This window comes from Pipra filicauda, unplaced genomic scaffold, assembly GCF_003945595.2.
Source record: "Pipra filicauda isolate LSUMZ 115617 unplaced genomic scaffold, ASM394559v2 scaffold103_size3290846_pilon, whole genome shotgun sequence".
NCBI classification, from domain to species: domain Eukaryota; kingdom Metazoa; phylum Chordata; class Aves; order Passeriformes; family Pipridae; genus Pipra; species Pipra filicauda.
Window position 1 is genome coordinate 2,515,254 of NW_024103474.1, and position 18,820 is coordinate 2,534,073.

Consider the following 18,820-nt stretch of genomic DNA (forward strand, 5'->3'; position numbering starts at 1 on the left):
GACACCAACTACGCAAAGAGTTTTTATGAGGAAGGCTGGCAGCTGGTTTTCTTCCCATCCGTCCGGGTTAGCGGGATGTGCTTCTTTGCAGCCAAGGAGAGCTGCCCGAGCAGGGCAGGGGCTGCCCGGGGAAGGTCGGCACTGCGGGGCTTGGGGCCGCTCTGGGGAGCGGCCCGCACACGCTCGAGCCTCCCCGGAGCAGAGGTGCGCGGTGAAAGCTGCTCCGTCCGTGCCCCACTGCTCCCCATCAGGGCTGTTTCTATCCCTGCAGTTGGCAGGCAGGGCAGGAGAGGGCACGTGGACACCCTGCAACCGAAAGCAGGGATTTTTACGTTGCAGCAAGTCCGCTGATAGAACCCAGGATCCACAGCACGTGGTTCAAATCCCAAGTTCGTTTATAAGGCAATCTTCTGCCTTGCAAATTGGGTAAGCCTGTTTTTGATGCAAGTGAGCAATCTGGCGTTCCCAGTTTCCAAATTCCACATTGTTTGTCGTGTAATTTGTCCAGCAAAATCGCCACCTGCAAATCTACATTTTGAAAGTCCAAGAAATTCACACAAACATATCTTGGCATCATGTCTGCATGGTCCTTCTATAAAAACAGGCTTCTAATTACGTAGTTTGTTTATTGGCTTTGGCAAGAAATTGCCTCTCTTTTAGTACTTTGCTCTAAAATAATAAGGTTTTTCCAGTTATGTATTATTGGCAGGATAGAAAGCAACTTCTGTTGAACTGCTGGCATATTTATGGGTTCAAAGATACACAGGAACAAAAATTCTAAAACAAAATAATTTTAGAATTAAAAGCTATGAACAAGCTGAAGACTGAAAGTACAGCTTGGAATCCATGGGCAGAAGCTTCTGTGTGTGTGTTTACTCTGCAGTGTTACCTCCGTGCGTGGCAAGTTGGGGTTGAGTTATTCATTATTTGTGAAACATCTTCCAATGTTTGCAAAATGCTGCATGAAATGGTGCCAAAAATGGCTGCTAACTTTTGGGCCGAGATGCTGTCTTTTGCAACCAGTCAGAGGTCTTTTTTGCAACCAGTGAACAGCTGTTTTGCAGGTGTTTTTAAAAGGGAACCTCAGAGGCTTTGCAGCAGTGAACGGGACTGCAGCCAGTGCAGGTTTGTGGTCTCCAAATGATCCTATTTATTGCTGATTTCATCAGATTTGAACTGCCTTACAGAATGACCTCCAAGAGAACCTTAATGCAGCAATAAAATAAAAAATGAGAGACGTGATAAACAAATACTGCCTTAAATTTCTTGCTCTTTCCACAAAACACATGGTTCAGGAACACCATCACTTACACCTGGATAGAGGGTGCACATTTTAGAAATCTATCCCTGTTTGCATGACTCATTTGTTGGCTTGGATGATGTTGCCACTGATTTTTATTTTGGAAACCTAAGTCCATGTGTCCATATCAAACTGTAAGCTGATAATGTTGATTTTATTTAGTTCATTCACATAAATCTTCAACAACAATGGATTAGAAACCATTTTCAAACAGCAAACAAGCAGGCACAGTCTCATCTTGCAAGTATAATTGTTTCAAGGTAAAATATTTGTGATATATATTTTACTATGTATATAGTAACAATAAGGCTTTAACTGAGTGGTTTTCTTGATGAAAGTATCAAAAGTACGTGGAAGAGCATCATCTGCATAGTTTTCTTTCCCAGAAAATTTTTTCCTAGGGAGTTAGATCTATTGACCAGCAGGAAACGGGCCCACGGGCTGACTCAAGCCTGTAATCTTTCTTGTACATCCTGAAACAAAATCAAAACAAGAACTATGATAACACACTCAAAGGGCAGGCCCAGAATTGCCCTGACGTGTGCAGATGGTACCAGGAGTCAGAGCTGCACCCAGGATATGATTATTCCCCCATGAAATAGGAGCCTTGGGCCCTGTAGCATCACTTAACAAGCAACAAATTCAGGCTGTTAAGGAAAAATTCAAGTGCAAGTTATTTACACCAAAGAGGTGTGTTCATACAGGCACACACTCCCCCAGTTTCATTTCTTTTGATCTCCTGGGTTTCCTGATAAAATACATCTCAAAGCACCCCCCCCCCCATGTGTGTTACCTGGAAACTTTGTGCTCAGATCCAGACACCGTTAGGAGTCTTTCGTCAGCTCTCTGGTTGGTGTTGGAGTTATCCCTAAATTGTGCTTTTGAATAAAATTGACCTAAGCAGCAACAGACACACAAATTATTTAAAAATACAACATTGCTGGTCATTTAACCCAAATGGCAGCTCTAACTCCAGGAAAGCAGCTCTTCATCTCAGAAAACAAACAAATGAAAGCTCCCTTAGCAAGTTAAGAAAATTCCTGTGTTTCAGCTGTGATCTCCTGTTATCCCTAACGCTCTCCACAGGGAGGCTCAGCCTTGCTCTGATGGGTTTTCACAATTATTTTTTTTGTGGTTTTGGGAGATGCAGCCTCTCCATTTGCAAAGTTTCTGAAACAGCTTCAGTTTTAGTCCCATCAGGATTTTTGGAGCCGAGACATTCAGGATCAGCTGGTTTCCATTTTCTAACCGTGATTGTTTACAATTTTACGTCTGTTATTTATGCTCCGTTACTTGACATCAAATGAATTTGCTGCATAAATCATTGTCATTCCACAGCACTGGTGAGGTTAAGCCCAACTATTATTTAAGTCTTGTTTTAACAACTCCTAAACCCATAATGGGCTCTTTAGGGTTGTGCCACTGGTGAATGGAGAAGCACTGTGTTGTGTTTGCAGGGTCAGACCTCCCCTCCTCGCAGAGCAGGGTCTGCATTGCCAGGCAGGAAAAGTTACGTGTCCAAAAAGAATAAATTAAATGTGAAGTTTCTCAAGAACACCCTGAAACAAACTCCCCGCTATATTCTCATTTCAGGAGCTTAGTTACAAAACCATCCTTCTTTGCCCCATACATCTGTAACAACACATACCCAGAGCTCCACTGACTTTGTCAGAAAAATGGTTGGTGTCCAAGAAATACAGCCCAAGGAAAACATCTGGGAACTTGACGAGGGAAATTTTCACTGTGACCGTGTCAGGCAGTGATGCTGTAAAGCTTCTTTCCTTTTCAACCGAGACTCTAAGACTGGGAAGTAAATCGTGACAGTATTTCAAATAAGAACATGAAGAAAGAATATGTATTTAACTAACTGACATTAATTAATCAAAATATTTTTTTTTTGCCTTTTGTCTCTTTGCAATTGCATTTTTCATGATTTGTTGGTGTCTATTTTTAAGCTAAGAAACGTTGAGTAGTGTATCTTTTCTTTCCGTGCTGCACAACAGGTCTTGGAAACACACCAACAGAGAAGAACTTTTTGCTGATGAATGCACCTTATTATCCATAATGACATGAAACACTTGGATGGGGGAAAAAAAAGAATATTTTCTCACCATTTTAATGAGAAAAAAGGTAGACTAGATAAAATATTTCAGGCTAATTAATGAGAAAATCACATAGTTTTTACTTGGATATTCCACAAGTTTTTTCAGCCCCTGCCTTTTTTCTGACCCATTAATGTTATTGTGACCCCAGGTGGGCTTGCAGAACACAACTGTCACTGTCACTTGGGGCCCCCAGGTGCTGGTGTTCACAGTGCTGTGGGTGCCAGGGCTCGGCTGCTGGTTTGAAGCAGGAGGATCATTCTGCTTGGCAGACAAATTACACAGGGGTGTAAATCCAGCATGTTCTTGGCTCTGTTTGGACTACAAAAATAATTGAAAGCAGTTGTTGTAGGACTTGTTATTGTCTAGCACTGCCTGTAAGGTAGGAGCACTCTGTGTCCTGTCTGCCCCAGGCCAACCTTGGATTCTTGGGGGTGTTTATTCCAGCAATATAAAAAAGCTGGTGGAATCAGCTACACTCAGCTCTTCCTTGTGGTAGCAAAGGATCCTGCTCTAATTAGTCTGACAAATAAAGTCTACTTTTAAAGTGCTCCTTTTCCAACAGCAGGCATTTAGGTACAGACAGCTATTCCAACACTTTATGCCTTCCCATAAAAAATGTCGGCCACCCAGATGGGAGTTACTGCTAAAACTGAGGAGAGAGAGAACTCCAGCCTGTGTGGAGCCAACTGCTGTATAAAAGGGACAGTAAATGTCAAAGCCACCACTTTGCAGTGCTCGCTCTGCTGCTGGAGGGACACAAAGTACTTCGTGGTGGCACCAGGGCTGCCACACACCGCTGGAGGTCCTTTCCTTGGGAAGATACAGACATGTCCTGCCTCTGATGTTGAAGCAGAAAAGCAGGCTGGTGGTGCAGTTGTTTTGTTTCTCTTCACACAGGCATGGAGAATTAAAATCAAATCTATTTTGTTCTCCATATTTGAAATGGGGGATTATGAAGGTACCCTGCTGCCGCTCACACTGAAACACTCACTGGATAAGAACATTTGTAAGCACTCACTTCAGGTAAATGGCAAAGTGGAGGCCTGAATGAACAAAGATCTGACACATTTTCAAGCTTAGGAAAGGACAGGGTGATGTTTCTTACCCCTGGATGGTGGAGGTGGCTGACTCTGTCCATGGCAGCCGAGTGTTCTCATTATTGTGGCTGACAACGATCCCATCGGTGGAGACGTGGATTTGCACGGGGGGATTCACATAGTTAATTCTAAACTCCACAAACTGATTTGTTCCATCTCCAAGTTTCCCCATCACAGTCAGTCCTTTAATACCATTAATACAGATTTTTCAGGTGACTGTGCTTTTAAGGTGCAAGTGATCTTAATGAAACTGCTGCAGTTTTGTTGCTGAAACCCCTTCAGGGTCTCAAATCTAGTTTTGTGAGGCACAGTACCCATGGATTTCATGCCCCAAGGCTGGTGGGATCACCAGAGCCTGTTTAACCCTGTATTGCCACCTCCTGCATGGAGGTGTCTGTTCCATGGTCAGAACAGGTGCCTGGGGCTATGGCTCCTCTGATTTCAGGACCACAGAAAAACTGCCAGAGCACCTTTCTGTCACCACACAGGGACCTTGGGGTTTAAGGTCTCTACATCCTCCAAAGCCCCCAAGGACTGGGCAGCAGAAATCTCTAAAGACCATGGATGTGACACCAGGAGGAGGTGACCCACAACCAGACCTGTGAGAAGTGCCCTCAGCTGTTGCAACATTAATATTGCCTAATAGAAAGGCAAAAAATTAACCACAGCCCCTCTAGTCAGTGCAAGGCAGCAGGTATGATACAGCCCTTCATGAAAGGGGGTTATTTCCAAAGGCACCAACTGCTCTCACAGACCAAGTGACTCTCCTTGTCCTTGGTATTGGGGGTAACCCGGCTCACTCACCTTGCTCTGGATCTGACAGCAGGTGGACAGAGGGTTGTGGTTTTCCATCAATATTTAAACAGATTGTTTCACTTGGTTTGGCTAATTCCAGAAGAAATTGTGGATGTTCGTCAACTGAAAAGACAGAAGAACAGTATCAGCATACAACAAAAAATCTAGTCTGTGCCCTCTGGATAGGCACAGCAAAAATACTTAACAAATTTATACCTAAGATATTAGTTATGGCTTTTAGAATAGATGATTAAAACCACAGTAATAATTATTGAAAACCACACCCAGACACAGCACCTTGAAATGAATGAAACCAATAGATTTTTAAATTTAGAGTTTACTCAGGACAATGAGCCCTTAAAAAAGCTGAGGCTGAAGATCTGTTGTACTGCGTTTCTCTTGGTGGTTATATCTTTGAGCCAGAGAGGCTTTCTCATGGGATATGGAGATATTTTCTACTTAAGTGGAAAAAACCAGCTAAGGTTTGCAAGGAGAGGGAAAAGGTTTTCATGGAGTTGATGCAGTTAGAAAAAACATTGCTGTATGGAAAAGTGTACATTACAGTTATATTAGTAATTGAAATGGGACTAGGATATGTATCACTTACCAACAGGTTGTGCTCTCACTCCGCCCATTAGCCTGGAAACTGAAACACTTAAAATTAGTAAGAAGAGTCCAATGAAACATTTTTCTTTGAGTCAGCTAATTAACCAGGAAGAATGCTGTGACAGAAGCCTTTTTAGCAGAGGTCTGCGCTAATTTCTACAGAAAGCTTTGCTTAAAACAAGATGTTCCAACGAGGGGAAAAAAGCCCAACGTCCAGTGCCTGTTTCTCTTAGGATGGGCCGTGCCACGGGGACCGCTCAGCCGGGGCTGTGGGAGGGTTTGGAGCTGAGCTTTCAGGGCTGCCGAACCCAGCAGAGCCACCCCGGCTCCTCCCTCACACGCGGTGAGCCATTCATTACCTCCCGAAAACAGCTTCCGGCTGCTGACAGTTTGAAGCTCAGCCCACCGACCTGAAATAAAAGGTTTTTCCAATGTTTTGTTGGTTTGGGGTCATGCCTTGCATCTCCCTCCTCACCCTTTGAAACAGGGGATCCCTCCTGCTCATTGCCCACTGGTATTTTTGGATACCCCAGGACTGGTAAATGACACCCATTTCCTTCAGCTGATTAAGATATACTTTCCCCAATAATTCACATTTATTTTCAGGAGGTGTAGTAACTTTTTATTTCTGAAAAGGGATCAAGATGGTTTTCAGAAGTTTGTAGTTCGTTATAAAATATCTGTGGACTGAAATACATCTACTAAAAACTAAATTGTAAATCAAGTGGGCATTCCCAATCAAAATGTATTTATTAAAGCAATGTAGCTATGACCCTACATATGAAATGAACCTTATAGAATCATTCCAAATAAAAACAGGGGAACACTTACCAGGAGCTGATCCAGCCCTCATTCTAGAAGTAGCTGGAGAAAGAAAAGAGGGTATCTGTGATTTATTCATGATTGTCTCAAGTATCTCACAGGAGTGTTTCAAACATCCAATCTGTAACTCTGCCTTCCTTTCCCACAGTGCCCTCGAGCAGCTGTGCCTGCCTGACCATCACACCAACACAGGGCTTGGCAGCAGCTACACAAACAGGTGGTGCTGCAGAGATGCCCCAAACTCTTCTCCTCTTGCAGCCAGGGGGAGCTTTGAGGGAAGGGCAGCCCCGAGCTCTGTGTGCCCCCTGAGCAGGGCAGGACAGTCACTGGGCTGTGCTCCAGGTCAGGGACTGTTCTGCTGCTAAACTCCCTGGCACCACTTTGAAAGAGGCAACCTCCAGAGAACAGGGCAGCATTGTGGTTCCCTCAATACATTTCTGTGAAATGTAGAGCAAAACTAAGGCTCTTCGCCTATAAAATTAATATTCAAGTAAATACTATCCCCTCAAAGAGAGGGGGAAATAATACCTAAAACATCCTCAGAAGGCATTCCAAGAGGTCCGGAGGTGGATTTCTTGAGAAATGCTTCACACATGGTAGGAGGAAGCAGAAAGCATCATTAACACCATTCACTTCAAGAACTACTTTTCCTCAAGAGCAAAGACAGTTTTGGCCTTTGAGACTTTCTGAAGGGAATACTTTCTCCCTTGGACCATGTCATCCACCCAAACCCTGCCAGAGACCGTGGCAGGCTTTGTTTATGTTTTGCTTCACACATTTTTCCAGATCTCAGATATTTCCCTCTGTAGAACAAATAACTGCTTGTTTTTTCTTTAGAGACTATTATGGAAATATGCTACTGGAAAAGAAGAAAACACTTACTTCCTACTAGACGATTGCTGGGCTTCTCATTATCTAAGGGAAGGAAGAGGGACAGATTAGTGTAATAAAGTCTACACTAAATGACTTTACCCATGTGCAAAACAGCAAACTGGGACAAGGCAGTGCTGGGCTTTAGGTGATGAGCTTTTTTTGTGTTAAAGGATGGGGAGAGAGTGCACCTGCAAGACTCCTGGATGCTTTCCCCCCACATTCATTTTTTTAGCTACAGAGAAAAGTGTGGAACCCCTTTGCATCGGCAGGAATGTAATAGTAACAACTACCAAATTACCTTTGGTTAATATTTAAACAAATTATTTTCCATTTCAACAGTAGTGCCCATTCCACCACTTCACCTTTCAAAAAAAATCCCGTATGTTTTGTTTTGAAAGGAAGCCAATCCCTGAACTCCTGCCTCTGATGTGCCTCATTACTGTCACATCACTATCAAATGAACCTAAATGGAGGCCAACAACAAGTCAAGAGCAGCAGCCTGTTCCAGGGGGGCTGTTTGATGCCCCATTTACCAGCTTCAGTGGGTTTGTTTGCCAGCTCTCCCTGCTGCTGGTCGGCGGGTTTGGTGACCACCATGGAAGTGAGAGGTGTAACGAAGCTGAACTGCAGAGACAGCTCCAGGGCTTGTGCCTCCAGGGCCTTCTGGTCCTCTTCTGGGGCTGAAATACTAAAGTCTGTGTTAATGATGAAGAAATAACACGTAGAGAATATAAAAAAGTCATCTACAGATTCCTTTACATATTAGCTGTGTCTTGGCAGATACTTTTTGTTATTGAAGGGTCAGCAGTCTGATTGGGATAACCCAGCTGCTTGAAATTTCACAGGGTTGAAATTATGGAGGTGCTTCATTCTTTGCAACACTGGAGCCTGTGTGTTGTACAGACTCAGAAAAATAACAGATACAAGATCCATGTATGTCTTATGGACACACACATTGTTCTTTTCACTAGCTATTGCCATTTCCTTATCCACAGACAGTCTTCCTGGATGCGTAACAACAGCTCAACACAATCCATACAATTAAAATCTACTTCATAGTAATGTCATGAAGAATATTTTACATTATGTTTTTATATGTGTATATGTATATATACACATTTAATGATCCAGTGCTATCATAAACTCAAAGGCACCTCATACTCATCATACAGTAATGCAGTATTCTCCCAGTATCCCATGTTTTTGATACTACCTGGAGAAATATTCCTGTTTCTTTGTGTTTTCTGATCATACACCTTGTGAATAAGGAATTTATGTTGTAAGAAGTTAGAAGTTTGTTACATGAAACATTAAAATAACTTACGCTTTTTCCAGAAGCTGTTGGATGGTTAGGTAAGCCCACAGTCTCTCTATGAAATTCCCAAAGATGTATCTTTGATCTTGGAATATTTGCTCCTTCTCTTTGACATTTGCTTCTTCCTTAAGAGTCAAGTCACTAGTGTGCTGAGGTGGGAGAAAACTGACTGTCAAAAGAACAGTTCCAGGCTTTGCTTCTAGTCACATTATTAGACTTAAAGGAACATCTTTCTGTACCAAAGTGCCCTTTTTGTCCTTCGATTTTTTCCTTTCCCATTGGAAAATGCAACTCCAGACTACCAAAGAAGCGTGTTGAAAAAAGGGGGTAATGAAAGTGCTCTGCTTCAACACTTTTGAGATGAATAATTGAGATTTCCTACTTCACTGTAACAGTACAAACCTAAAAATGCTTGAAAGGCCAAAATATTATAGATTCAGAAGGATTAAAATTGCTGTTTGCTAATTTGTGAATATTCTTCAAGTTTTTCTTTTGTAGCACGTTCAGGAAGGGGAAATTGTTTGAATTCTCACATATTTTATAAAATGGGAAAACAGCTGAACACCCAAACATGTACTGCACACAAAACACTTCTGGAAGTCTCCTACTGGGCCACAATAGACAGAAGGGAGGGGTATTTTTCACAATTAGTAAACAACACTTACTGACTGAGCTTTAATTTCTACTGGCAAAAGATCCAGCTCATTCCTAATTTTTCCAGACACTACAATTTCAGATCCCTCAAAAAACAGCGCGAAATTGTTCTTGGTTAATCCCTCAATGGCATTTTCTGGATACTGCATTTCAATTTTCATTAATATTGGCGTAGCCACCTCTTGATAAAAGCCCTAAAGAGAAACAGAGAGAGAGAGAACACACACAAATGACGGCAAAATAATGCAAAGCAATATGTTGAATGTCTAAAACACCTTTAACAAGATTTTTCTTCAGTAGTGCAGGACTACCGTAAACTTAGAAAAAAAAAGAATGTTTCTTCCCAAGGTTCAGCACACCTTCTCCAGCCAGGCTGGCCATGCCAGATCAGCTGTATTCCCCATGGAAATTCAAGTACCCAGGAAGCTTCCTTATTATCACCATCCCACCCCAGCTGGGTATTTTGCTTTAGCCCCTTTTCACACCTGATTTTTAAAAGCTTGACAAGATTAATATTTCTCTTTCTGGGCTGGGGCTGGCATTACACAAATTCAGCCTCTGCACAGTCATTCAAAACAGGTGGAACTGGCTTCCCAAAAGAAAAGAGAATGTCCCAAAAGTTATAACCCCTCTCCAGATGGACAGGGAAGACCCAGACTGATGGAACTGCACAGTTTGCCTGTAGGTGCCTCAGGTTGCCTGTTGAATTTGAGGGAAACCATAACAAGCAGCTTTCAGGGCTGGTACTTCAAGTGATTTGAAATCAAACCCAAGAACAGAAGTTCTTCCATCATCACTTCCCCTGGACTATTTGTCTTTTTGCTGAAGTGCAGAAATGGGTGAGTTTCCTGGTTTGCCTGGATGCAGCTGATTTGAGGACAACTTCTGCTTTGAGTCACGGTTAGGGTACAAACACTCAGATCAAAGTAGCCTTCCTTACTCCCCAGAATTAACAGGTAAAGTTAAACCCAACATTTCATCCCAGAAAATCTATGGTTTTGCTGCAAGGACTAGCCATAAGCTGTAGCTGATAGATGGTTTTTCTGGCATACTCCTTGCTGCTGACCTGGAGCTGCAAGGCTGCATCAGCATTTTCATATATACGACGTGCTATTCCCCCATTGCTTAGGGCCATTTTCTCCAGGAATTTATAACTGACATCAAATCCAAAGCCAAGGCAGAAAAGAGCATATTTCCCATTGATTGCTTTCTGAATGTTTTCTTGAATCTCTTCCACATTTGTCTCACCTGTAATGAAAACAAAAAACATATCATTGTTGGTTTGGGCTTTTTCAAGTACCAAAAGACAGCGGCAGGTTTAATGGGAAATTCTACCTGAAGGTTTTAAAAATAATTCAGAATGAAATAGTAGAAAGACACAGGACAGAATACTGCTAAATGAATTGGAGATGAAAGCACCACTCTGCATATGGAGTGCCAGAACATGATTCTTCCCCTTAATGATTTTTACTAACTTCTACTGATGTCATCATGGCTAAGTGCAAAATGATTTACAGGATTACAGGATCCAGAGGAGGATTTTAGGACAGAAGGGATACATGCTACAAGTTAACAATGTGAGGGGTAGATTTGTGGGGAAGACAAGCACCATTCATAAAAATTATGTGTGTCAGTTCAGTGAGGAAGGATTGGTTAATGGTGCAATTCCAACAAACTGCCTGTGAGCTCAGCCATGCTTCTCTCCCAGCCCCTTTGGTGACAGAGGGAAAAGGTTTTCACACCATCATCTTATCCCATTTGAAGAGCTGCCAATGGCCATGTATAGAGAGCTTCTCCATCAGTATTTCCAGGCAGAAATGCCACTGCCTGTAGCAATATCGTGGGAGCAGATCAGATTTTTCCCTTTCAGTTGCTTTGCCAAGGAAGGCAGTGTGTGCAACAACACCAGGTACTCCACCCCAGCCTGATTTCTAACAACTGCTGGATGTGCAAGGCACTCAGGAGTATTGGAGACTCACTGTGGCTGTGCTGAGTAGGCAGCACTGGGAGCTGAATTTTATGATCTGTTTAGAGGGCTTACAGCTGGATTAATATTGCTGGCCTTGGAGAGATGCTGGTGCCACAAAACACTACGATAAGCCCCTGTTCAGCACAAGGGATGTTTGTGCCATTGCACTGGGAGTTACTGCTTATTTCACCCAATATTTCTAACTCAATTCTCTGTTTTGTGCTGTCACAGCTGATCACTAGTTAAGACATGGGAAAGAATACAAAACAGGAAGCATCTTGAAAACATCTCAAGTTTGGGGCAAGGAGGGTGAAGAAACAATAAGCCAATACCTCCCAAATGGGACCGTACATTGTACATGCAAAATATCCATGTTTTCTCTCTAGGTATTTTTCTTTCATATTTCAGCTGTGCCTGGAGGATCTCCAAAATTCCCTCGAGTTTATAAACTGGGAAGCCAGTGGTATTTAGCAAAACAATTCCCAGCTAAAGGACAAGAAGTCATGGGCAGGAAGGATCTGCCATCACTCCTTACACCCCCTGGCAGAGCCCTCTCATAATCCCCCTCTCCAGATCCAGCAGTAGCTAAGCAGGGGTATTCCAAAGCTCTTCTGAAACACAGGCTAAGTCCATCAACACCTGGGATGCAAGTGTAAAAGACAAAAAAATGCAGGGAAAAGAGGACTGAGGGCAGTATTTACTCACCAGAAGTGGGTTGGCCATCTGTCAGCAGGATAACCATGGAGACACTGCGCTCTGGCAGGTCCTCGGCTTTATCCAGCGCGCCCACGGCAGTCAGCAGGGCACCATTGATATCTGTGCCTGCAAAGAGAAGGCAGGAATCACTCACCTGAACTGGATAATCACCCGGAGAAACTGGTGCACTTCATTTTTAGAGCTGTTTAAAGTTTTCTGCAGGAAGCAAAATCCTTCTGAGAGACGAGGATTTAGGGGCTGGGCCTACTGGGCTTAACTGCGGTGTGTTATGTTGCAATGGCAATGCCAGGGTGTTCTTTTGGGAGCATTTTCCACACATATGTCATGGGAAATATAAACATGTCTAGAGCCTTTAAAAAGGGCTTAAATAAACACCCTGTCATCTGTTGATCCACATTTAAGAAAAGTTTCCCTGCGTTATTTGAGAAGTCAGAGAAGAGAGCTGGGCACGGGTGGGTTTATTGGTGTTAGTGCCCAGGGTAAGGAAACCTCTGTTAATACCAACAGTGTAACAGTGCAGGAGACAGAGCCCCAGAGAGGTGCTTAAAACTAGACTAACACCAGGCACACTGCCTGATGCAACAGTTGAAATGCCACATGCCTATTTTTCCTGTTTTGTTTCTGCGGTGTGGCTTACAAGGGAGTATAACCGTGGATGTGGTTTTGGGTTTTTTTGTTTTGTTTTTGTTTACAAGGGGATCTCACATGTTAAAAAAATCAGCAAACTGCTGTCAAATGTTGAGTGAATTGCCATTTTTCTGTAGAAAAAAAATTTGCTATCAGGGAATCTTACAGTTGTCTCTGTGATAAAAATTTGAAATAAAACTTTGTGGCTTGTATGGTTCATAGATTGGATGCAACCACCTCTTTATATGCATATATATATAATAATATAATCACTAGTCCATCCACTCTCAGCCTTTCTCTCCCACTCATCGCTTATAAATATTAAAAACTGTCTGACTTGCTTTGTAAGCACTGGGGGCACTGTATAACTAATAAACCCAATGATTTTCTCAGCAATTCATTCTGGTGGGTGCATATCTGTGGTTCCAAGCAGGTTTACCTCCCCGGGCAAACAGAGTCTGCACAAAAGTAGCAGCACTGGCCACGTTCTCCTCGGTGGCTGGCAGCAGAGAGCTCTTCCACTCCTCCACTCTGTTGCTGAAGGTGATAAAGCTGAAATGATCTTCAGGCCGGAGGTCTTGCAAAATCTTCAACAGGGCATCCCTTGTCTGTTCCAAGGAGAAAACGATCACTTTGATTATTCCTACTTCTCTGCCAGAACTGGGATTGGAACTGCAGTGTGATAAGGGGGTTCTCTACAGTGTTATTCCAGATGCAGCTCAATGCCTTTATTAAACCCTAATGGTATTTTTTAGGTTGAAACCATCAGAAATGGCCAATTCACTTACAGACACAGAAAAATCATCTATGAGGGCTGTAGGGAGCTTGTCTGCTCTCTAACAGAGCTCCACAGGTAAAACAGAAAAATGAGTTCTTTAACCTCATTGAATAAAAAATTAGAAGCAAAATATTCTGCAAAGATGGAGACAAAAGGCACTCTCTGCCCTAATGTTTGGTACCCACGAGAGTAACTATGTCAGAATAGTGTTGCTCCTTAATAGCTTCAATCTGTGCATATGTGTTTTCAGGCACTTCTGTAAGTCTGAACATTTCGCTGTGCACAAAACCAGCGTGTGTTTCAAAGGAGAAATTCCCAGTCAGTTCCTTGGAAGGCTGGTGTGTGTGTCCCTGGTGCAAGCAGAGGTCATGCTTTGAGGGAAGTTACCTGTTCGATTTTCCTGCCTGCCATGGAGCCACTTCGGTCTATAACAAAGATGACATTTTTGGGAAACACTGGCATTTCACTGGGTGCAAAGTAATGCACAAAATACCCATTGACAATCTGAAATACAGAATGTGAAATCACCTGTGAAATTACATCTGAAGAAATAAATATTGCATCTTAAACATTCTGGCATAGTAAGAAGAGGGGAGGGGGAGGATCATGCTCAGTGTTCTGCTCTTCTTGATAAGCCCAAATCAAAGAACTTAAAGAAATTAAAATGTATCTCCTAGCTGGAAGCAAGACCATCTGTAGAGAGGAAATTACAAGAGAGCAGCATACAAACATATATCAGACACCTCAGTGACGTGTATGATATGTCCATATTATCACTGTATATCACCTTAGCTCTTTATCATGCCTGTGAGCACATCTCTGCTCAGTGACTGTGGCTTCCATCTTTTAGCACATCCCTACATACTTCACTACTTAAATGGTATGGAAAACACTGTACTTTATTCCCTAGAATATGCATCGGTCCATAAATATTTGTTAAGTTCCTGCTGTCTTTAGTTATGCCTCAGTTATCACAAAAACCACAAGGAAACCAAGCATTCATAGTTATATAAATCACAGTCCTCAAAACTTCATTTACAAGAAGCCACAAATACACCTTAGATCAGCCAAAACAGTAATAAAAAAGAATGTAAAGAGACATCTATGAAGTACCAATGTAGATTTGGTATTGAAACAAAATTTGAAAGATTGTTTTTCTTGGGTGATCCATTTTTGCAACATGCCCAGTTTCTCTGGGGATTTACTGAGTATTCCTCAGCTCCTGCTGACCCTGGATTAATGGAAGGTGCTTTTCCTCTCATTCTTGCTGTTTCAAAGCAGATGTTGCTGTTTTGCTGATTGCACTTCACATTCAGACCTATCTGTGATCTGAAAGCATTTTTATTTTTATTTCTTTTTTTTTTTTTACCTGTATATCACCCGCAGTGGCTTCTCTCTTAACATCGTAACGCACAACAAAATCACCGTTGAGGAGAGTTTCGTCGAGTTCAGGGTTTACCTTCTGCTGATCTATAGTTGGCTTAAACAAAATATGAGCCTGCAAAGCAATCAGAAGAAAAGTTTTAAAGCAATGCTACTGACAGCTGGCAACACCTGGCAGCTGCTGCCTTACCTTGGTTTCGTTCTGCACTTTGGTGAGGGCCTCAGTTAACTCGTTCGTCATGAAGGTGCTGTCTGTCTCCAGGAAGCGAATGCCCTGGGGCTCAAAGATGTGCACGTCGATCTGAGGGCAGAGAAGGATCCAACATCAGCGTCTCGGAGGGAACACAGCCATGCCCCAAACCTGCAGCACTGCCCCCTGCCCAGCCCTCACCAGGACAAGCTCACCTGGTAGTGCTTCACCAGCTGCTTCGGCCGCACCTTGATGAGCAGCTCGAACTTGCCCAGCTGCCGCTTCAGCAGCTCCTCGTACGTCAGCTCGAAGGTGACTTTGCTGGCGGCCGCGATGCTGACGGACACGTGGAACAGCTCCAGCTTTCTGTCTCTGATCCTGGGGGTGGAGAACAGGGATTTACCTCCTGTAGGGAAGGTTTCCTTGTGGTGGCCAGAGTTTGTGAAGTGTGCAAAGTAATGGCCAGGGGGCCACATGAGATGAATAAAAAGAGAGTAGCAGTAAATCCTGTTCATCATAGAGAAGATTTTTTGCGTTGCAGTCACTATTATAAATGTCACATATATTACACTAATGTGCCATGGGTGCAAGCTGAGAAATGGAGCAGAAACCCCTGCATGCCTCAGACTGGGATCAAGCAGAGCTGGGTCTGAATACCTGGGAAGCACAGATTAAATGTACCCTGAAACTGTGATATCTGCTCAAGTGCCACGGTCCTCTGGGTTTGTGGGGAAGCGGACTCAACACTGAGCATCATCCCAGCATGCGAAGGTGCTCTTGCATGACAGAGAGCCAGGTTGGATGGATCTCTGAGAAACCTGGTCTAGTGAAAGGTGTCCCTGTCCATGGCAGGGGCTGGAACAAGTTGGTCATTAAGGTCCCTTCCAACAAATCATTCTATGACAGCAAGTTCCATAGAAATGCTAAATGGTGGTACTTCCCACTGGTTGGGAAGTACCTGCCAGGTTGCAGGACCAGATATAAATCATATTTATATGGATATATATCTATATGTGAAAAAATATATATACCCACACACTGTCCCTCCCATCAAGAACCCAAGACTGATTTTCACACCCCCACTGGGAGGTGACTGGTTCCAGGGTTCAACCTGCCCCCAGCCAAACGAGGAGCCAAGGAAGAGTGTTGGAGCAGCTTTACACAGAATGGCAACGTACTTGACGAGGCCGGCGCTCTGCCCGTGTGAGACTGCAGTGTCATATTCCTTCTGAGCAGCAGCTTTCTCCTTTATTACTCCTGGGTATACTTTACCATCAATGGACCTGTTTAGTTTCCATAAAAATTTAATTAATATCAGAAAGAATGCGCTGGGGAAAGAAACTCAACAGAAGTTTCTTTGTGGCCCTCGGGGCACGAGCAGGGGGTGCTGTTTGGGTCCCACATCCCTCCCCACCCAGGATGATGTCAGGAGCCACCAACACACTGCAACCCTTCTCCAGCCCCCAGAGCTGCCTCCTTCACACCACAGGTAAGGGCTGGGCCTACATGGAGAAGTTAGTGATGAAGGCTGTCTTAGGTAACTCCACTTCAAAGGTGGCCTCTCGGGACTCATTGGCTCTGTTGACAATCCTGCTGGTGATGACGGTGTGAGCGAATCGTGACGTGACCTTGCAGTCCACGTGGAGGCTGTAGATTTCAATAGCAGGCTGGAAAAAAGTAAACAGGGTGAAACAGAAACACTCTGGTTTTGCTCCTAAGCAGTCCTTACCTGGGTGATGTTGTTGGGGAAGTTTGATGAAGGAATGAACTGTTAGAAAGTCTGGTTGGAAGGGGGGAGAGGATTGTTCAACACCAATCTGGCCATCTGCTTATTCACATCTCTGCAGCCACAGCCACTGCCCTGTGCAAAATCTGCAGCTACCTCTGTGCATTGTTGTCCCACATAAGGTCCTGTTAAGCCTTTTTCTGTGGTTTTCTCTCCTCAGGGTACAGCGAAGCAGCTACTGCATCACCCCAATACATCACTCAAGATTAACCTCAGGAAGATCAGAAGCTTCTTTAAGCATTTGACCCATGGGACAGGCCCTGCTTTTTGAATGACTATTTACTTACTCTCTCAGCTGTTGACTTTGCTGTCTGTTTTCCACCTTATGTCCTATACAACACTTAGCAGGTTTGACACCCCACATGGGCCTCCAACCCCTCACTGCTTGTACAAGCAGAGAGGCCCTTTAATAGCAGCCAGTGGCCTCTTCTCAGTTATGGCACTGGCCAAAATTCAAAACTTTACCCCAGCTAAATATGGCCATTCCACACAAAGCTGTGACCACAGCTCTGGGCTCGGGCATCAGGGCAGGAGGTGCCACAGCCAGCGCTGGGTGAGTGATGGATGGCTGCTCCTGTTTTCAACACATGTGGCCAGGGTGTACCCTCTCTCCTGATGCCTACTGACAATCCAGGACAATGGGATAAACCCCAAAATATTCATCGAGAGAATAATGCCCTGACCCCAGCAGTTCAGGTACCTGCCCCTGCCCAGGCACCCAGAGATGGTACAAAACACAGTTTGTCTCTCCAGACAGTGCAAGTAACTGTCTACTCTCCTCTTTACCATTCCATATAAATTATTAAACACCTGTCAGAAACCTCCTGGCACTGCAACAATCCTTATTTGGTCCTGTGTCAAGCTCCAAACTTCACCTGGTGGCCAAGGCAGAGCCACTGATCACTCAAATTTGATATCTTACATCCCTGAGAAAGAGCAGGATCAGACACATCTGCAAATGCCTCCTGCCACATTCGTACTGTAACAGCCCAACAACCAACCAGAAAGGTCTTAAAAGAACACAAAGCTCTGAAATCCCAACCCAATCCACCCAAGGCTCCCCAGGTGGTGGTGACCAGAGGAGTTACCTAGCCAGCTACTGCGATACCACCAGATCAGCAAATGAGATATTGATAATAAAAATAGAGCAAATACCTTCTGAGCTTCTGCTAATACTATGAGTGAGGAAAAGACCAGCAATGCAAGCAATGTTCTCTGCTCCATTTTGGAAAAAACAAATTTTCAAATGAAATCTCTATTTGTCTTAATCAGTTAATGAGTAACTTGTAGTCAGGAATATCATGTAGACTTTGAAGAAACTTAATATTTACCTGTTAAACATAAGCAAAACTCAGACTTGGTTAACGCTTCTTTTTCCAACAGATCTTTGCTATTAAACATTATAATTTTAGTGTTCCATAACACAAAGTTAAGAAATCCTTGTGCTTCCTTTTTGAACTTAGATCTCACCATGTCCTGTGAAATCCCACAGGCAGATGAACTGGTCTGTGCAACAAGATGCAGGAATCTCTACCATATTCCTCAGCAATAATTTGAAAGAGAACATCCTTAACATTATCTCAAGCAGCACTTCAGAGATTTGGAGATTGCCAGGAGATGCAACCTGCAAACCAGATTTTACAGCTGATGGCTTCTTCAACCTTTGTACCTCCCTGCCCACCTGGCCCATGAGAGGTACAGAGCAGCACTTGTGAAACATCCCTTTTGGCTGCCTTTGACAAGCCATGATCTTTGGTAGGTGATGCCATTCATTGTCCTAAAGTAACACAAAAATCCTGTGGA

At 43.5% G+C, this 18,820-nt stretch overlaps 1 protein-coding gene across 2 annotated transcripts; it reads right to left on the reverse strand.

The window, feature by feature from the left end:
• Positions 1–1,421: 1,421 nt before the first annotated feature.
• On the reverse strand, positions 1,422–18,292 carry ITIH4 (inter-alpha-trypsin inhibitor heavy chain 4). Of its 2 annotated transcripts, XM_027726905.2 has the most exons (23): positions 18,173–18,292; positions 16,738–16,898; positions 16,410–16,514; positions 15,447–15,609; positions 15,232–15,342; positions 15,028–15,156; positions 14,046–14,162; positions 13,320–13,488; positions 12,242–12,358; positions 10,634–10,815; positions 9,579–9,761; positions 8,923–9,062; positions 8,132–8,286; positions 7,608–7,640; positions 7,254–7,310; positions 6,735–6,767; positions 6,263–6,313; positions 5,905–5,943; positions 5,307–5,420; positions 4,511–4,685; positions 2,949–3,103; positions 2,094–2,196; positions 1,422–1,773 (listed from the first exon to the last, which is right to left on the reverse strand). In XM_027726905.2, exons 1-23 carry the CDS (start codon positions 18,239–18,241, stop codon positions 1,698–1,700), a joined length of 2,637 nt encoding a protein of 878 aa, XP_027582706.1. In that variant the 5' UTR covers positions 18,242–18,292; the 3' UTR covers positions 1,422–1,697. The 2 variants fall into 2 exon arrangements, with proteins under 2 accessions (XP_027582706.1, XP_027582723.1); XM_027726922.2 differs by lacking the exon at positions 7,254–7,310.
• Between the last annotated feature and the right edge of the window lie 528 nt (positions 18,293–18,820).

Bases quoted from the DNA above. Each gene is read 5' to 3' on its own strand.
- ITIH4 (XM_027726905.2), bottom strand. From the start codon at position 18,241: ATGGAGCAGAGAACATTGCTTGCATTGCTGGTCTTTTCCTCACTCATA. The intron at 7,641-8,131 runs GTAAATGGGGCA...TCCTTCCCTTAG, and splicing joins AAACAAACCCACTGAAGCTG to ATAATGAGAAGCCCAGCAAT. The intron at 5,944-6,262 runs GTAATGAATGGC...TAAGTGTTTCAG, and splicing joins CCGGAAGCTGTTTTCGGGAG to TTTCCAGGCTAATGGGCGGA.